At 34.2% G+C, this 21,168-nt stretch overlaps 2 protein-coding genes across 5 annotated transcripts in view; both read left to right on the forward strand.

Moving 5' to 3' along the window:
• LOC136031263 (uncharacterized) overlaps positions 1–21,168 on the forward strand; it is a 437,122-nt gene that overhangs the window by 134,786 nt on the left and 281,168 nt on the right. The gene's annotated exons all lie outside the window — the stretch shown is intronic.
• LOC136031264 (lachesin-like) overlaps positions 1–21,168 on the forward strand; it is a 113,857-nt gene that overhangs the window by 23,956 nt on the left and 68,733 nt on the right. For all 4 annotated transcript variants that reach the window (XM_065710695.1, XM_065710693.1, XM_065710692.1 and 1 more), the window contains one exon: positions 11,797–11,982. In XM_065710695.1, the coding sequence (XP_065566767.1) occupies positions 11,797–11,982 (186 nt within the window). The remainder of the gene's footprint in view (positions 1–11,796; positions 11,983–21,168) is intronic.

The raw sequence follows: 21,168 nt of genomic DNA on the forward strand, positions 1-21,168 counted from the left end.
AAATTAGATGTGAATTATCTTGGGCGTTCGTTTATCTATTTTTTGAAAATTCTAAACATTATTGAAAATAAACATGGTTAAGAAAAGCGGGAAGCGATCAAGACAAAGTGATTTAGAGGATTCAAGAGGATCCACAGAGTCGACTATTAACATCTCAAAGTTAGATAAAATCCTTGAAATGGTCGAAGCAACTAAAAATGATGATTTAGAACAAAAAATGGAAATCGTTGACATTAAATCTGGTTTAGAGTCCCTAAAATTTCGCGTCGAAAATCTAGAATTAGCAAGAACGGGCCAAGAAAATGAATTATCTATTATCAAGCAGGAAATATCGGCATTATGAAACCAAATTGAAAAGGAGCCTAGTTTCGGTGAAATAGCATCTAGAGTCCTGGTGTTAGAAAATATGAATAGAAGAAGGAATGTTATTATATGGAACATTAAAAGTGAATCTAAATCAAGGGCTAAAGACCATGTTGATACCTTACTTTCCCACTTTGGATTTAATATCCGATTTGAGCTACTTGAGTTCACGGATAGATTTATCAGAATCCAGCTTCAGGATGATAAGGACAAATTCTGTATGCTTCAGGGAAACAAGAAATTACGTGAAAACCCGTTCGAAAGAGGAGCCGGACGTAAATCCCTTTATATCTATATTAAATAAAAAAAACAAGCTTTTTTAGCTGAAAGTAAGAAGCGACATTAAAACTTAAAGCGAACAGAAATTACTTCCTATATGAAAGGGACTGCTTCCTCATTAACGCCCCGCTCTTTACGCTAAAGTTTGACTCTTTCTCTCAACTCTGCTTTTTAAAACAGTAAAAAAGTTTAGCGTAAAGAGCGGGGCGTTGATGAGGAAGCAGCCCCTTTCATATACGAAGTAATTTCTGTTCGTTTTAAGTTTTAATGTCGCTCCTTACTTTCAGTAAAAAAAACTTGTTTTTTTTATTTAATTTCTGAACGTTTTTGAATCAATGCATGTTTTGATTTTGGCTCTCCGCAGAGGAATAATTAACACGAAATTTGCAAGTTTATTTTTATTTTTTGGCTAAATGGCTTTCTCATAGTTTTGATCGAATGATTTTGAGAAAAAAAGGAACGGCGGAGGAAGCCTAGTTGCCCTGCGATTTTTTGGTTACTTTAAAAGGCAATTAGAACTTCTAATTTCTTACGAATGTTTTTATTAGTAAAAGATAAACGTAACTTATAAATTAGCTTACGTAACGAACTTTTGTAATCTCATGTATTTATTACATATATGAGGCGTTCACCCCCTCGTCAGTACCTCGCTCTTTACACTAAAGATTAAATTTTGTCCCAATTCATTAAGAATGACTCCTGAATCACAAAAGCCGTAGAATAAATAGTTGAAATCACTAAAAATACTTTAGCGTAAAGAGAGAGGTATTAGGAGGAGGTGAGCCCCTCATATGCATAATAATTTCTGTTAGTTTTCAGTTTTAAAGCTGCTCCTTACTTCCAATTGAAAAAAAATTTCGTTTTTATTTTTTCATTGTTTTTTTTCTTCTTAATAATGCTAGAAAATACTGCGCTCCCTTCATGGAAATTTTCACTCCTCATGACCAATTCCTCGATGGAAAGTTCCCCCAACATATCCCCCTCTTGTAAATCCCTCCCCCCAACCAAAACATCCCCCTGAAAACGTCTGTACACTTCCCAATAAGTATTACTATATGTAAGCACTGGTCAAAGTTTGTAACTTGTAGCCCCTCCCACGGGGCTGTGGTGGAGTAAGTCGTCCCCAAAGACATAGTTATAAGGTTTTTCGACTACGCTGAATAAAATGTATATCTCAAAATTTCGATTCGTTGGCTTTGGGAAAATAATTAGCGTGGGAGGGGGCCTAGGTGCCCTCCGATTTTTTTGGTCACTTAAAAAGGGCACTAGAACTTTTCATTTCTGTTAGAATGAGCCCTCCCGTAAGATTCTAGGACCACTGGGTCGATACGATCACCCCTGAAAAAAAAACAAAAAATAAACAACAAACAAATAAATAAATAAACACGCATCCGTGATCTGCCTTCTGGCAAAAAATAAAAATTATACGTTTTTGTAGATAGGAGCTTGAAACTTCTACTATAGGGTTCTCTGATATGCTGAATCTGATGGTGTGATTTTCGTTAAGATTCTATGACTTTTAGGGGGCGTTTTCTCCTATTTTCTAAAATAAGGCAAATTTTCTCAGGCTCGTAACTTTTGATGGGTAAGACTAAACTTGATGAAACTTATATATTTAAAATCAACATTAAAATATGATTCTTTTGATGTAGCTATTGGTATCAAAATTGCATTTTTTAGAGTTTTCGTTACTATTGAGCCGGGTCGCTCCTTACTACAGTTCGTTACCACGAACTGTTTGATGACAGATAATGTGACAAAAGGAGTTTGTGACATTCGCAATTCCCTTAGAATCAATCAAAAAGAATTTAAAGCAAGGGGAATTAGTGCTTGGATCCATCTAGTGGTCGCACCTGTATTGTACTTACTTGATAATGAAGAAAAAGTAAAGCCTAAGTGGCATAAAGTCCTGTAAGTGATAGATAGTCCTGAAAGATAGAAATAGTCGCTTAGTATTTTTTTTTTTTTTTTTTTTTTTTTTTTTTTTTTTTTTTAGTGAATTTATAGTTTATCATGAGTACTTATGATTTATTTATTGGATTTACGACTGTAGTTGGCCTATGATCTAGCTCATGTATCCATGTTAAATTGCGCTCGCCTTCATATGGTGATACGAATAATAGCTGAAATAGATATGAAGCCAAGAAGAGATTATGTTCTTCTTTTTTTCCTTTTCTTTTTTGTTGCTATTGTTATTCTTATTTCTATTTTATTTTTCATTGTTCTTATTTTCCAAATATTTGTCTTTTTTCGCTTCTTCTTTACTTTTCTTTCCTCTTTTTGTCTTTACATTGGCTCACTGACATACGATGCGAAATTATTATTGAATTTGGATTATGATGGATTTGAATATTTTTCAAGTCCCTTTCAAATAAATATTTATGTATTCATGATCTTCCACCATTAAATAATCATATAAAACGAATGTCATTTTGGAATTGTAGAGGACTAAATAGCAGCCTAAATTTTTAGTATGAATTTTTTAGAGTATCTTCAACAGATGTGTTAGGAGTTAGTGAAACATTCCTTGACGAAAATAATACATTTCAACGTTATGAAAATTATCGATTTTTCGGTGTTAGTCGCAAAAAGATCAGGAGGGGAGGAGTAGGTATTTTTATACGAGATGACTTTACATCTTCTTTACGCAATGATTTTATGATTTGGAATGTTGAGATGCTATTTGAGAGTTGTGTAGTAGAATTGAATGATGGAAGAAATACGTTTTTGGTAACTGTAGTATATCGGCCACCATCGTCTAGTCTTCAAGAGTTTTCAAGACAATATGAGTCATTGCTAGATGCTCTCACCCAACAACACCATCCATTTTATGTAACGGGAGATTTTAATGTTCATTTAATGCGTCATAATGCTGTGACATCTAATAAGGGAATGGCATTTTTGAACATTTCATTTTTGCATGGTTTGTTACCTAATTGCTTACTACCGTCTAGAATTTGTGATAACCATGCAACTCTTGATGATATCATTTTCATATCGCAAAATTGCTTTGATACCCATATTATTTAAAATGATACGTCTGATCATTGTGTTGTTGTTTCTGACTTCCCTGCATCAGGAATGGAGCGTGAAAAGAGACCAAATAAAATTTATAAGAGGGTATTTAACCAGAAAAAAATAGATGAGATGAAAATAAAAATAAGAGATCTAGAGTGGAGTGATCTGTTTAATACTGAAGACCCAAATCAGGCAATTACTTTATTTTATAGTAAGTTTAACCAAATATTTGACCGAGTATGTCCTTTGGTATTAAGAAAAAATCAGGATTTACCTCGTAAGCCATGGGTTACTCAAAGCTTGTTAAATAGTATAAAAGAAAAAAATAGATTATATAAGGTAGAGATGCAGTATCAAAATGAAATTAATATTGGAAACTTTAAAAAATATAAAAATCGGTCAACTTTTGTTCTCAGAGAGGCAGAAGCTACATATTGTCAAAAGAAATTTCGTGAATGGGATTCACCGCGGAAAACATGGAAAATAATAAATGAAAGAATAAATAATGTCAAAACAAGAAATATTCCATCCCATATTACATCTAATGAAGGAGTTAAAATAACGGATGACAGAGTAATGGCAGAAGCATTTGCTAACCATTTTTAGAAAATTGGACGTGATCTGGTGGATCAAATTTCTGATGGGACCAATATCATAGAAAATATATTCCAAATAAATTAGACAAGACTATTTTTAGTACTCTATCCAGTTCTTGGAATTTCAAATAGCTGTTACTAGTCTGAAAAATGGATTTTCGATAGGATGTGACAGTATGTCGACTTCTCTGTTTAAAGAATTAGCTGAAGTACTTAGTCAGCCGCTTTTATTTATTTTTAATTCTTGCATGAAAAATGGTCTTTTTCCAGTTTGTCTTAAAGTAGCTAAGGTTTTACCGTTGTTTAAAAAAGGCGGTAAAGATAATCCAAATAATTACGGGCCTATTGCTATTTTATCACCTGTTTCTAAAGTTTTTGAAAAAATAATAAGGAGTAGATTTACTTCATTTCTGGTAAAGAATAATTTTTTTTTCTCCCAATCAGTTTGGTTTCTTGTGTGGTAGGTCAACAGAGCAAGGGGAGGGCTGAACTAAATCAATGCACGTATGTGCATACGGGTTGCCAAAAGGGCGTAACTCACGAATGACTAATTATATTAATTCGGAACCTTCAGGAAATGATAAGGGAAAAGATCAACTGACACAATAAGGCAATATTTACACGCTACTGCTACTACTATTACAACTAACGCCACTACTACTGCTTCTATAGCGAGTATTTCACCTCACAATATTTTAGGACCACTATTTTGATTTGATAATCCATGGCGGAAAAAAGCAAGTTTAGCATAACATTTCAACTTATAATAAAAAAAATAAAAATAAAATACAGGAGAATCTTCCTTCTATTCGAGTCAACAAGAGTACGTTAAATCTGGAATACAAATTAATAGATATTTAAGTCTTACGGTTTATATCTGAAAACCCTCTAAATTATTTTTGGTAACTCTATATTTCCAATTAAAACAAGAATAAAAACGAAAAAAACTTGTGAACTTTATGATTAAAAAATATCCACCAGTAACCTATCTTTATTTCTTTTTACGCTTGTTAAAACTAGTTGTCTCAATTAATTTTTATAAGGTTAGCCGCTTTTGGCATGACTCATCCGATTAAAATGAGTAAGAACTACTTAATTTAAAAAAAAATACTCCCAAAAAAGTTTACTTTTAATCTTTTTCAGTAATCTTGAAAGCCAACAAAAACGTATGTTTTTCCATCAGTGCAGTAGATGTAAAATGTAAAGGGTTATAATTGTGTTATTAATTAAGTAAATATCAAAAATAAAAATTGTGTTATTAATAAAGTAAATATCAAAAATAAAAAAAGTATCAAATATCACCAAGTGAAGATCGACTCTTCAGCCTTTCTTTGGTGGTTTAACTTGCGTTATTTTCAATCACGTTTAGAAGCACCTTGCTATTATCCCTTTGAAAGGCGGCCTTTTTTTAATATTTGATCTTTAGCAGGTCCTAAGAGAGATTTATTACTTTTCAGAAGGTTTCAATACTTCTCGAGGAATTTTTCTCAAATATCAATGTTTACAGGTAACTTAGGAGAATGTGCATTGATACTTGAGAATTATAAGGTATCAGGCTATCATTTTTCAAAACAAACTGTCAAATCGTAATTTCTTATAACTTTTAAGAAAAAGTAGTAGAGACAAGCTTGAGATGGGGGTGCAACTTCTAGAAAAAGAATCTAGTTAAATTAAAGAATAACCTTGTGCATTGTCAAATATGGATTAGAAAGTAAAATTAGATAGATAATATTTTTATTTCCAGCCTAAATTTGGCTTACTCTTTCTTCTATTGACAAGCACTAGTTAGACTAATTAGATAGTAGTGGATTTTAATGCCTAGGCTGTTAGAAAACGGGTAAATCGTATCCTAAATAGCAACGGTCATAGGTTGCTACAATTTTTTAAGACATAAAAATCTAGTTATAACCAGTTTAGTATCAAACAGTTCGTGGTAACGAACTGTAGTAAGGAGCGATCCGGCTCAATAGTAACCAAAACTCTAAAAAATGGAATTTTGATACCAATAGCTACATAAAAAAAATCACATTTTAATGCTGATTTCAAATATATAACTGACCTATAACTACTAGAAATATATAACTGAATAAATTAGTCTGACCTATCAAAAGTTTTGAGCCTGAGAAAATTTGCCTCATTTTAGAAAATAGGGGAAAACACCCCCTAAAAGTCATGCAATCTTAACGAAAATCACACCATCAGATTCTGCGTATTAGAAAATTCTACTGTCAAAGTTTCAAGCTCCTATCTACAAAAACATGGAATTTCGCATTTTTTGCCAGAAGACAAATCACGGATGCATGTTTAATTGTTTTTTGTTTTTTTTTCCCAGGGGTGATCGTATCGACCCAATCGTCCTAGAATGTCACGGGAGGGCTCATTCTAACATAAATTAAAAGTTCTAGTGCTCTTTATAAGTGACCAAAAAATGGAGGGCACCTAGGCCCCCTCCCATGCTCATTTTCCCCAAAAGTCACCGGATCAAAATTCTGAGATAGCCATTTTATTCACCATAGTCAAAAAACCTAATAACTATGTCTTTGGAAACGACTTACTACCCCGCAGTCTCCCTGGGAGGGGTTGCAAGTTACAAACTTTGACCTGTGTTTACATATAGTAATGGTTTCTGGGAAGCGTACGGACGTTTTCAAGGGGATATTTTTTGCTTTGGGAGGGAGAATTGAGGTGGGGGGGGGGGGGTTACGCGGGAGGATCTTTCCATGGAAAAACTTCTCATTAGGGAAGAGACTTTCAATGGAGGGGGCGCAGGATTTTTTTGCATTATTTAAAAAATCAAGGAAAAAATAAATATGAAAAGTTTTTTCTACTGAAAGTGAGGAGCAGCATTAAAACTTAAAACGAGGAGAAATTATTGCGCATATGAGGGGTTTACTTCCTCGTAATACCTCGCTCTTTACGCGAAAGTATTTTTAGTAATTTCAACTATTTATTCTGCGGCCTTTGTGATTCAAGGGTCATTCTTAAGGGACTGGGACAGAATTTAAGCTATAGTGTAAAGAGCGAGGTATCGACGAGGGGTGAACTCCCTCATACATGCAATAAAAACATACGAATATAGAAGTTCGTTACGCTAGTTAATTCGTAAATTACGTATATTTTTTACTAATGAAAATGTTCGTAAAACAGTTAAAAGTTCTAGTTGCCTTTTTAAGTAATCAAAAAATTAGAGGGCAGCTAGGCTTCCTCCCTCTCTCCTTTTTTCTCAAAATCCTCCGATTAAAACTAAGAGAAAGCCATTTAGCCAAAAAGAAAATTAATATACAAATTTCATTTTAATAATTTATGTGCGGAGAGCCAAGATCAAAATATGCATGAATTAAAAAACGTCCAGAAATAAAATAAAAAAAAATTAAATGAAAGTAGGGAGCGACATTAAAACTTGAAACGAACAGAAATTACTCCGTATATGAAAGGGGCTTTTCTTCCTCAACGCCCTGCTCTTTACGCTGAAGTTTTTTCCTTTTAAAAAAAGTAGAGCTAAGAGAAAGAGTCAAACTTTAGCGTAAAGAGCGGGTCGTTGAGGAAGAAAAGCCCCATTCATATACGGAGTAATTTCTGTTCGTTTTAAGTTCTAATGTCGCTCCTTACTTTCATTTAAAAAAAACATGTTTTTGTTAAGTAATTTGGTCATAAGATGGTACGTAAGTTAACCTGGTATTCAGGCGATGGTAAGAAAGATAACTTATTTGATTATATGTTATTCTAAATTGGAGACTGGAAAAATTGATACAAGTCACTAGAGTAAAGGTAACGATTTAGTAGTATCAAGAGCTAATATAAATGTAAAGTATGGGGGTTTTCTCTCAAGAAATACCGTTTTTATCTGTCCCCAGTGGGGGAAGGGTGATAAAGCTTCCACGAGGACAAGACCTTTAGTAGCGTGGCAGGCAGAGTTAGTATCTACTCAAGATGCTGCCGAACAATCTTTACATAAAGATATAATCTAGGAAGCGTACCTGCGTTCCAAGAAGCTATGACGTCGGTAAACTTCTGAATGAGAAGTTGACAGGAACTTTAAAGAGTAATTGAATATTAAAGTGGAGAGTTTAAAACCTGACAGTATAGACGATGGATAGAATACTCTTCAAAGTATGAGAGGGTGTCTTTGGCAGGAAAATTAGAAAAATGCACGAAAAAAACGCTTCAAAAAAAGTTCAGTTCAGCTCACTCAGGTGTACTATAAAAAAAATAAAATACCCATAACTTACATAATCTCTCTTCTCTATGCAACAATGCATGCTGAGTCCCTTAGCGCCTCAAAGGCTATTACGCACTATGGCTCCCCCTCCACTCTTCGATATAACCATGGCCCCTACCTTCAATATCATCCTTGCAAGTCCCCACCATATCATCCTGGAGCAGACTACTCTAATCTCTACTTAAAAAAAAAATAAGAAGTTTAAAAAGAAGTTTTGAGCAATGGATCAAATAAGAAAAAAGTGAAAAGGAAGAGCCGGAGAGAAAGCATTAAAATATATACTAAGGAGGTGTGAAATGAAGGTCATGGGTAAAAATGTCGATGATCTGGGAGATGCAGCCAGACTGCGTAACAGTAAAATATTGCATTGGCATTTTAAGAAATTGGGTGGAAGTAGTCAATCTGGATTTTCTCTAGTTAAAGATGGGAACGGGGTCTTTATTAATAATGAGAAAGTGTTAAAGGGAGATAGGCAGAACTTCTAAAAAAGGTTTTAAACCATTATCAGGTTGTAGAAAATTATATAGCAACGAATGATTTCTTTTTTTTTGACAATTCAGAAGTGAAGGAAGTTAAAGTTAGGGGAGCAAAGAATCAAAGGGTAAGATAAGGCTCTCATAGAATTTGATTATTAGATAACTTGAGTGTTCTAGATAACAATATTAGCAAAATGAATGAATTTTTAAAGATTTTTGTTTTTCAGAGTGCAAAAATAGGTTTGAAAATTAATTTTAAGAAGACTAGGTTGCTTAGACTAGGAGTAAGTGAAGGTAAAGAGATTATCCTGAAGATCTACATAGAAGAGCCCTCAAGCCTTCCTATTTATCCCTGGCATGATCAAAACATATGGATGTATTATTGTATGTTACACTTAAAATGTGTCTTTAATAAATGGGGAGCAGCCAGCAGCATCCATATTGGAAGTTTATTCTAAAAAGATTCCTAACAACAAAGAATGGCCTGGGGTAGATTCTCACCTTCCTGTTCCGCACTTCATATATATCTGAAGGACCATGGATGCCACCACGAATTTTTCCCCAGGGGGAGGTAGAACACTAGAAGGATTTTCTTTTGTGAGCGCTAATAGCTGTGCATCAAAGGAATGCTCGATTATGCATACGAGTAAGGTGCTCACAAATACAGATAGTTGTCTGTAAATAGCGACAAAGACCAAACTGCCTTTCCATCACAAACACCAAAAAACAAGAAGAACAATAGGGAATTTCTCAAGACAGTGGGAAACAAATTAGAATGAATATTTCGGCCCTATGTCCAAGGGCCGTCCTCAGCAATACAAATAAGAAAAAACAACTTACTAGAGGATAAAATCAATAAAACAAAAATGATCAGTTTTTCAAAATAACTCCAGCATCCTCACCTCAGCGAAGTTCAACCAGGACTCAATAATAATATAACGCATTTAAATATGTAACTATATAACGCATTTAAATAATAATTTAAATGCTTTAGACGATAAATTAAGTAATAACAACAAATTTATTTTAACTTTATGAAAATAAGGTTATTGACAACAATATACATAGCATCAATGTAATCTAATTTTTATGCATTTTCTAGGTGGGCAGGATTTTTAAATTTTGGATTTGGATATGAAAACTTATTGACATAAGAAAATCTATAAATTTTGGAAAAAGGAGATAATGCTCTCAGAAGGGACGCAATCTTAATAAGAACTATACAATAAAACTCAAAATATATGAGAATCCCATACCTATTACCAACAAAATATGAAATTCTATACATATTTCCCATGAACATGTACATTTCACGGGTGCATGTCTCTTTTTTAATGGTATCATATTGATCCAGGGTCATCGGCTTATGTATTCATAATTACTTTTAACAAAATAAAATTTCAATCCAAAGTTATAAGACGCAATTGTAAATATAGTACTTGCACCGTACTTTACCGTAGATACCAAAGATACCGAGATACTTCAAAATTTACCGTAGATGTTGAAGGGCTGTAAGGGGGGCAGTCCCCTTGTGTGCAAGATAAGGTCAGTGCGTTTTAAGTTATAATGACAGTCCTTACTATCATCCTCAAAACTAGTTATTTTTTTTTTTTTTAACACCGGAAAACTGCTCCCCTAAACACTAGGAATTTTTACGTATTTTTGAGAACAAATCCTCAAAGAGACCGTTCTTCTTAAAATCCTAAAAAAATTTAATTTACCATCTTATAGGGGATCGCATCTAGATAATTTAAAAACGTGATATTTTTTTAGTATTCATTTTGGTACGGCGATATTATTATTAGTTTTTTTTTAATAGTGAAGTACATTCAAGTAGTTTAAATATCCACAACGGCTCATACATTTACGTTTGTGTTGAAAAAATGTCTATGAGTTTTTTTCGGACCAAAGTCAGGATTGTTACGATTTCACGGTTTTCCCAGGAATTGTATTCAAATACCTTACATGCCTACATGGTCAATTTGGACCTTGCTCCTTCAAATACTATCTCTTCCCCCGAATAAATTTTTGTGCACCTATATACATTAGCACCCCTGCGCAAAGACAAGTAAGGTATTTTCGTGTTTACGCACAAAGCGGCACATATATTAAAAAACAAAACAAAAACGTTGATTGATTTAAGGTTACAAATACTTACATTTTTTTTCAAAGTAAGCTCAGAGTGTAAAATTATGCAAAGTAAATTTTAACCCTCTTAAAAAATATAGACAAAAAGTATGGTTATTTTCCTTGATTTGTTTTTTCACAATTACAAATGTAGGCTACTTCAATACCACAAAAGGCATAAATTACACAATTGCACGTCTTATGCAGCACCTAAACACAGCGGCTAACGTCAATAAAAGTAACTTTGTTTTCTTTTTTCTTCTTTCTACTGCAGTTTAAAATAATTCATCGATTTTTCGTATTTATTAGGTTGCTTGGATCAAAAACAAATAGACATAGAACTAAGCAACGGAATGTTAAAGTTCGCCTAGAATTAATATCTTTTTACTTTGATGACCATTTCTTCAGCCACACGCAGAAGATAAGGTTACAATTGTTTGAATGAGTCTCCGTCTATAAGGTTGTCTTATACCGTAAATCTTATTTTGCGAGTCTTAGCATTGGCTGACAGTCTCAAAGACAAAGGGCCCATTACTAAATTTTCCCAGCACTACAGGGGGCTTCCAAATTATTTTGGTAAACATTGCTGTGGTCTTAAATGTGTCAACAGTTCGGAATGTGTGAGCAAAACGCTGTCTAATAAATGTAAATACAGCATAAATAATGTGTATCCTTAATTCATTGATCCTATAATTCATTGATTTTTCGTATTTATTAGGTTGCTTGGATCAAAGCAGATACAAAAGGAGTCTTGGCAATTCAAGACAAAGTGCTAACAAATTTTGGTAAATTATCTGTCACTCATGAAGATATGCATACCTGGACACTACACATCAAAGATGTAAGACGCTCCGACAGAGGGGACTACATGTGCCAAGTCAATACAAACCCCCTTCGTGCCCAGGTGAATTTTAACTTCATTATTACTTTTAGTATTTTAAGAGACTCTGAAAAGAAAGTATTTCCCTCTTCCGGGATCTGCCTTTCTATTTTTAATTTAAATCAAGTAGGAATGTCAAAATTAAAATTTTTTAGTTGTGACAGCGAATATTGATTGAAATAACAAAATACCAAGTTCACAGAAAGAATACTAACAAAGAAAATTATGAAAACTTTTCTGCAGTGGAAAATTCAATAATTAATTTTGAAGCCAATTCAAGCAACGTCATTTTGGATTGTTCTTGGGTACAAATTTCCCTGCTCTAATGCATAAAAACCCTCAGAATAATTTTAGACATTTTTAGTATCAGAAAATTGAGGCTTTAACCTAAAAATCAGCAATGAATGTTGTTTTTTCATTTTTTCTGGTGAACTTGGAAATTTTCGGTAGAGTTGATAAAATTAACCTCTGAATGGCTCACATGAAGCATTTTAATAATGTTGAACCATTATCGTTCTATATAGACAACGTTTCAACTACTCTCCTCCCCCTCTTCCCAAATAATTCTGATTGCACCCACGCCCAGCAGAAATATCGGGGAAATCATGTAGACCCGCACTTGCTAACAACACAAATGTAAAAGCTTCCGGTTTTAACTGTTACACTTTTTATTTCTGACGTGAAGTGGCTTTTGCACCATGGAGATTTCAAACATAAGCTCCAGCATTTTTACACCTGAAGTATTTCGTGGTTAAGCTTTTAGACAAAACTACTTCCTAATCAAAACAACGAAGGCTGGTGATAGTAGCGGTTCTAAGAAATGGAAAAAGAGAAAACTTTGGATGTGCTTTACACTGGACATTCAAAACAGAGAAAAACAAGCCCTTCTCTAAGACATTGAGAAATACATGCTTTACACCAAATGAAGATGCTGATTTTTGTAAAGCAAACGTTTTTGAATCTGGTCCAATGTGACAAGTCTTCTGATCTGAAAGTAACTGTGAAATATTTTTTCCTGTGATAATTCGGGAATCGTATTAGAAGTTAATTTTTTTATTCCTCTTTCCGTAAAATCTCTGGAATTATTACTGTGTTTTTACGCCTTTCACCCTTCTAACTGAAATATTATGTGATCAGAATTTTTCCTGGCAAATAAAACTTATGGAACGCAAAACGGTGAACGACTTTAGAAATTCCTCAGTTCACAGGTGAATCGAGAACACTTTTAGAATTCTTATATAAAGGCTGAGACCAGTTAGCCAATAGCTTAAATCATCATGCAGCCGGAAAAATTGACCAAAAAATTGAATGTTCATCTTGCATCCAGAGATACCTTGCTGCGTCTCATGGTACTCATATCGCTGCAATTTGTAGCTTCTACTTCAAGTTCGTCGTCCCAGGACGTGGACCACATATCAAGCACTCATGCTTCAAAACAGTCAAGAAAATCTGAGAAAAAGACTTTCCGCCTAGTTCTTCTTTACAGAAAGAGGTTTTTACTCTGCAGAGAGAATAAAAACAAGCTGCAAGATCCATCTAGAGCAGCCTCCATTTAATATTTTTATTTGTCAACAGTCGAAAACTATTGGTGTGTTCTTAAGTATTCTGTCACAAAAAAATTACTGTAGAAAAAAAACTTTCTATAGATTTGTGGAATGTCGTTCAAAAAAGTTTCGTCCTGGCATTCTCATGCATTCTGGTTTTTCGTCGTATTTTCGCCGTCAACCTCTCTTCAACATAAATGAACTTGTTTTCTTGAACTAATTTACAAATCTTTCCTTCAAATTCCTCCATTTCTGATGTATTGAATTTCACCTTTGCATGATGTGTAATTTTTTTCGTTACAGAACTTTAAGTTCTACTGCAAGCTTTGTTACAATCAAAAACATAAGTATGAATGAGAAAACTAGCTTTTGATATGAAAGCGCTTGTAAGGGAGTGGCAAAAAATGAAAAATCGCATGCTACTCCAATAAGGGGTGAATCCAGGATTTTTTTTCTTTTTTTCTGGGGGGGGTGCATGAGAGGTTTCTTCAATAGACTTGATAACAAAGAAATACCTGCAATTTAAGGAGAACCTCAATAATTATATGTTCTAGGTTCTAAAAGATTCTAAAAGTTCTAAAAGATCTGTTGAAATTAAAATGGTATAAAATATTGATACACAAAAAATTGCGTTATAACAAGAGCTAAGAGCTCATATGGAACTTGTGACGAGACAAGAAAAGCTAAGAGCCAAGACATCATATGGTATGAGCTCTAACAAAATTCTATCAATCAATAGATTGATTTAAAAGGAAAATAAGAGGCTTAATGCCGGTCAGGATTTAAAATTAGAGCTCTGAGTCACGATGTCCTTCTAAATATCAAAATTCATTAAGATCCGGTCACCCACTCGTAAGTTATAAATACCTAATTTTTTTATAATTTTCCCTCTCCCTTTAGCCCCCCAGATGGTTGAATCTGGGAAAGCGACTTTATCAAGTCAATTTGTTCAGGTCCCTGATACGCCTACCGATTTTCATCGTCCTACCCTGTCCAAAGAACCCGACTCGCCAGATCACTGAACCCCTGCGCCCAACTCCCCCAAAGAGAGCGAATCCAGTATGGTTCCGTCAATCACGTATCAAGGACATTTGCTTATTCTATCCACCAAGCTTCATCCCGATTCCTCCACTCAAAGTGTTTCCCAAGATATCCCCCCTCCAACTCCCCCCAACGTCAAAGATCTGGTCGGGATTTGAAATAAGAGCTCTGAGACTGAATTCCTTCTAAATATCAAATTTCATTAAGATCCGATCACCTATTCGTAAGATAAAAATGCCCTAATTTTCCCGTTTGCCAAGAATTCTGGTTTCCCCCTCCAACTCCCCCCACTGTTACGGGATCTGGTCAGAATTAAAAATTAGAGCTTTAAAGCACAAGATCTTTCTAAATATCAAATTTCATTAAGATCTGGTCACCCTTTCGTAAGTTACAAATAGCTCAATTTTCAAAATTACCCCCCCCAACTCCACCAAAGGGAGCAGACCCGATCCAGTTATGTCAGTCACATATCTTAGACAGGTTTTTATTCTTTCCATCCAGTTTCATTCTGATCTCACCGCTTTAATTATTTTCTAGATTTCCGGTCCCCCCGACTGCCCCCCCCAATTACGCTGGATCTGGTTGAGATTTAAAATAAGAGATCTGATTTACGAGGTCCTTCCAAATATGAAGTTTCATGAAAATCCGATAATTCCGTCGCAAGTTAAAAACACGTCATTTTTTCTAATTTTTTTAGAATTAGCCCCTCCCCCAATAGAGCGGATCTATTCCAATTATTTAAATCACGTATCTAAGACTTCTGCTTTTTTCCCACAAAGTTTCATCCCGATCCCTCCAATCTAAGCGTTTTCCATGATTTAGGTTCCCCCACCCTAAACTCCCCCCAATGTCACCAGATCCGGTCGGGACTTAAAAATACCGCATTTTTTCTAACTTTTCAGAATTACCCCCCTTCCCAACTACCCCAAAGAGAGCGGATCCGTTCCGGTTATGTCAATCATGTATCTAGGACCTGTGCTTATTTTCCCCACCAAGTTTCATCCCGATTCCTCCACTCTAAGTGTTTTCCAAGTTTTAGGCTCGCCCTCCCAACTCCCCCCAATGTCACCAGATCCAGCCAGGATTTAAAATTTGAGCTTTGAGACACGATATCCTTCTAGATATCAAATTTCATTGAGATTCGATCACCCGTTCGTAAGTTAAAAATACCTCATTTTTTCCAATTTTTCAGAATTACCCCCCCATCTACCCCAAAGAGATCGGATCCGTTCCGATTATGTCAATCATGTATATCGGACTTGTGCTTTTTTCCCCAACAAATTTCATCCCGATCCCTCCACTCTAAGTGTTTTCCAAGTTTTAGGTTCCCCCCTCACAACTCCCCCCCCCCCAACATCACCAAATCCGGTCAGGATTTAAAGTAAGAGCTCTGAAAAACAATTGCCTTATAAATATCAAATTTCATTGAGATCCGATCACCCGTTTGTAAGTTAAAAACACCGCATTTTTTCTAATTTTTCAGAATTAACACCCCCCCCCGTAACTACCTCAAAGAGAGCGGATCTGCTCTGGTTATGTCAATCATTTATCTAGGACTTGTGCTTTTTTCCCACTAAGTTTCATCCCGATCCTTCCACTCTAAGTGTTTTCCAAGTTTTAGGTTTCCCCCTCCCAACTCCCCCCCCCCCATTGTCACCAGATCCGGTCGGGATTTAAAGTAAGAGCTCTGAGAAACGATATTCTTCTAAATATGAAATTTCATTGAGATCCGATCACCCGTTCGTAAGTTAAAAATACCGCATTTTTTCTAATTTTTCAGAATTAACCCCCCTAACTACCCCAAAGAGAGCGGATCTGTTCAGATTAAGTCAATCATGTATCTAGGACTTGTGCTTATTTTTCCCACTAAGTTTCATCCTGATCCCTCCACTCTAAGTGTTTTCCAAGATTTTATTTTTCCCCCTCCCAACTCCCCCTCAAATGTCACCAGATCCGGTCGGGATTTAAAATAGCAGCTCTGAGACACGATATCCTTCCAAACATCAAATTTCATTAAGATCTGATCGACAGTTCGTAAGTTTAAAATACTTCAATTTTTCTATTTTTCCGAATTAACGGTCCCCCCACTTCCCCCCAGATGGTCAACTCGGGAAAATGACTATTTCTAATTTAATCTGGTCCGGTCCCTGATACGTCTGCCAAATTTCATCATCCTAGCTTACCTGTAAGTGCCTAAAGTAGCAAAACCGGGACCAACAGACCGACAGACCGACATAATTTGCGATTGCTATATGTCACTTGGTTAATATCAAGTGCCATAAAAACCACCCTGCCATAAAAATAAAATAAAAAGCTGTTCACTATCTATAAAAAAACATGATATTTAATATTTTCTGCTAATTTTTTGCCTTTGCATTTCTAACCGCTATAGCGAGCGAATTAAGCTTTTTATTGTCAAAAAAAGTTTTGAAAAATCTTTTGGGGTCATGCACTCTTTGTGACAATTTGTATAGGCCAAATCATTTAGCATGTCGCCTAACCATATGGCATCGCTTAGTTACTACGATAATAATGAAGAGTAGGAAATGAGGATAAAGATACAGCTTGTATTCGTAAAAGATAGATTAAACATTAAATACTAGTTCTTTTAGGGGTTTAACAAGAAAGAAAGAACGAATTTATTTTTAAGAATAGTATTTTAATAAACAGTGTCAACTTTGATGAAATCTAAAAAAAAATTACTAATCAAAATTCTACTTTTCATAACAACGTAGTGTAAAGTCTATTTCTGTATTTCCACTCCAACCATATCTTTTTATTACACGGTCGATGCCTATATTCCGGTGAATGTTTATATTGGCTAGTTCTCTCAGTCTAGAGTCCTGTCAGCTTAGAGCTTTTCGTTAGTATTTCCTCTTTTTTTTTTATTCTAAACTATTCCAGTAAAGACCAAAATCGTCAGAAAAATATGAATTCTGATAAAGATGCATGTTGGTATATGCTTCAAACTAAGTGTATGAGCAGGAATACTCCTTAAAAACAAATAATTATGTGTTTGTTACTTTTGTATTTGATAAGTATAGATTGGCGATTTAAATTCTCAGTGTTTCAAGCTGTGGTAGATTTCGAATTTTGTTTTTCCTAATCTTGAGATTTTCATATATTCAATTCGATCGTTTAAATACTGATATGTCTGTTGAGCACAAAAATAAAAATTTGAAATTTGACTCAGATTTAGCATTAAGTAAGAGAATTTTCCTGTATTTTTTTTTTTTATTTATGAACAACCAATCATGGAAATATGATTTTATGATATGTATCAAAATAAGTATAAAAATCCTCAGCAGTAAATATAGCAGTTTAGACAATTTTATGGACAAATCTATGCAACCCTTACACAAAAACATAACTATATTTTACGACTGGCTGGTAATGAGAATTTTAAAAATTCTGATGTAATAATTTAGTTGCATTCCGTTTTAGTGGTTAACTCAAGTTGTGGGAATATCCACTTTTTATCAACATTTTGTTAGTAAATGTTTGAAAAAAATCGATCCTATTCCACTGATTCAAACTGAGAATCCAGAGACCCATCTTTACCAGCTAGATAAAAAAAACACATGATTATTTGCTTTCTTTTATAAAAAAAAAATTGAAAAAATATTCTTCTTAAATGACCACTCCGACCTTTACAAAAGTATTTCGACTCATATACTTAGTTTTAAGTATATATTTATACGAACCTTCATTAAAGTTTTAAGGAGTTTGGCCTTTATTTTAATGTTTTAGGATGAACAGAAAACGTTATATGTAATATAATGTAGAACTTTAATTAGTTGAAAATACGCAGTAAACTGCGAATTTGGGGGATATACAAATCCCCCAAAAACCAACAATTTTTGTAAAAACCGCCTCGCTTCGCAACAAGCCCAAAAAACCAAAATAAACTGCCAATTAAGTAATGATATCAATTTCTTTGCTGTAGTGCCATAGCAAGATTTGAAAACCAATTTTTGACAGTAAAAAGAAGTAAATATTTCGCTTTTCAGCCCCGTTGTGAACACAATCCTGAAACATCATTTCGACAGCCTAAGGAAATTAGGATTCTAAATTTCCCCTCCTTGTTATTATGCAATGAACATTTTCGCCTTCCAGTTAGCTTTTGTGGTAATACGGACAGATTTCCTTGATAACCCTAAATTTAATTAAATTCTTTTTGGCGGTATGCGTCTTTAGTAAGATCTAACAGAGACCGCAAAAAGTAAATGAAACCTTGTTTCAAACTTGTTTGCAAAAAGAAACAGTGTTAATGACTAAGAGTTAAGCTATTAACTATTAAAACATAAACTATTAAAAACAAATTACAAAAAATAATTATTGTCCCAATCTAAACTAGAGCAAACGGTCCCAATCGCAAATCCACCACTATGTCAGGGGGTGCACGCCCCCTGTACCTTCCTTAGATCTTCCACTGGCTCCAAATTGTTGGGCAGTTGCAGCTGTTAAGCCCAAATGGTCAAAATTAAAATCTGGAATCAAGTGGGAAGAGAATACTTAAGTGATAACTAAATTTACTTTAAGAAAAAAGTAAATTTTATTTAACTGTCCTATTAGCCGGTCTGATTCAAGGTAATTTTTCAACTATAAGGCCAATGTATGGTTTATCAGCTCATCCGAAACATTTCGGAATGTCCAATAGACTCCCCAGAAGTAATGTCGGTAATGGTTACTCATTTTTTTTTTTGAATAAGCCTGAATGAAATTTTAAATTTTTAACTTAGTTCCAATCTACGTAGTACACTCAATTCAATTTGTTAGTGAAGAGCAATTATGGGCGAAGACCAAGTTACCAATATTCAATCTAAAAAGAGAGAAGTGTTTCTTTGGTTTGAATTGCTTCCGTTTTCCAGTTATTATAACCTGGACAAAAGAGGAAGAAACAGGACCTCTTAGCCTACAGATGGAGGAATGAAAATTTATGGTTCTGAAATGCAATTTCCCCTTGTGGCTTCTTCCCTAGCTGAAGAAATTGCATTGTTTTCCTTATTCAATTCCTTTCCCAGGGATTCTACAGTAAATTACTCATATTACTGAAGTATCTCCCGCAATAGGGACTAAGTCATTTTCAATGTACCGTTTAAAGCTGAGTTTTGGTTATGATTATTTTTATCTTCTTACACCATATGTGCCTAGAATATTTTTGAGTTTGATCTACCTATGGGTAAGGGACTGTGCCTGTTTGTAGCACCAGTAAGAAAGTCATCAGAATGCGAAAATAAAATGATTTGAGCTGGAATTATCTATGGTAGATATAAAGAGAGAAGAAGTAAAGACCAAAGTTTCCAAATGGAACCACAAACCACCCTTCTTTTTAAGGTCAAATTTGAAATTTAGTCGAACCTGAAGAATTACCCTCCTGAAATGCAAACTGTATCCTTGATGCATTAATGAAACTTTGAGCTTCTTGGCTACCAAAATTATCAAGATCCTAACATAAGTACCAAGGCTAGTAAAAATGAAATCTAATTTTCTAAATTACTTAAGGAGAAGTTTACACAAGTATATACATCTTAGAAAATAGAAAAAATTTATATGGAGCCCTCCATTTACAGCTAGTAAGCGTCGAGTTTGAAAGAAAGGAATGTGTGCGAAAAATGAGCAGGAAACGAGCGAAAAGATGTGTAAAAAAAATTGTGGAGCTCTAAAGAATGTAATTTTTTTTTTGCTGTAAAAAAAGACAAACACCGCCATCAATTGACACTAAACTGGGTAAATGAACAGGGATTGAATGAGTTAAATTATGTAAAAATATACTCTAACATTTTGTTACCAAAAAAACAAAATTAAAATGAAATATATATGTCAATCAACAAACAAAAATCTAAGCTATGCATTGGTATGTTTATTATTCCAATTATTCATAATTAATCACTTCTAAGTATTAGTTGATCAAGATAATTATTTTAGAAAAACAAATTATCCTATTTTGTTCAGTACTTCAAGTTTATTTTACATATTTATAACAATATTATTTTCTTGTGATTCTAAAAACATCCATTTTGTTATTGAAATTTTATCATGGAAAGTACATAGATCAAATTTTATTATTGGCTTCAGATACCCAGGGATCATTTAATTTTATGGGTGAACCATCCCGTTAATAATTCGAAAACGTATGTTATTAAACAGGAAAAACAATGTAAAATTACAAAATCAGTTTCCGGGAGATGGTGATTTTTTTTTTTTTTTTTTTTTTTTTTTTTTTTTTTTTTTTTTTTTTTTTTTGTGGGTTGAAGTCATCTTGGTCAAAGTACTTCAGGAAGTTTGTTTTGAGCTGATCAGAAAACAGTATTTTTCATATTAGGCTCCCTTGACCGGGGACTTAAGGTTGTAATTTTCAAGCTAATCACAGACAATAAGCCTTTTTGGTCTGTTTCTGAACATCCCGACAATTTCCCTTCTCCAAGAAAAAATGCATGGTCTGCTTCGGTAAGGAGATGATCCATGACAGTTTCAAGCCAATCGACAAACCAATTTGTTGACCGTTTTGGGGTTGCAATTTTGAAGGTCCGCTTTCCTAAGCTAAAATTTTCTTGAATATTAAGATTCACTTGAATACTGATTTACAATTTTAAGCTTCAAGCCATTCAGAAGAAAAGCCATT

Source organism: Artemia franciscana, chromosome 9 (assembly GCF_032884065.1).
Source record: "Artemia franciscana chromosome 9, ASM3288406v1, whole genome shotgun sequence".
NCBI classification, from domain to species: domain Eukaryota; kingdom Metazoa; phylum Arthropoda; class Branchiopoda; order Anostraca; family Artemiidae; genus Artemia; species Artemia franciscana.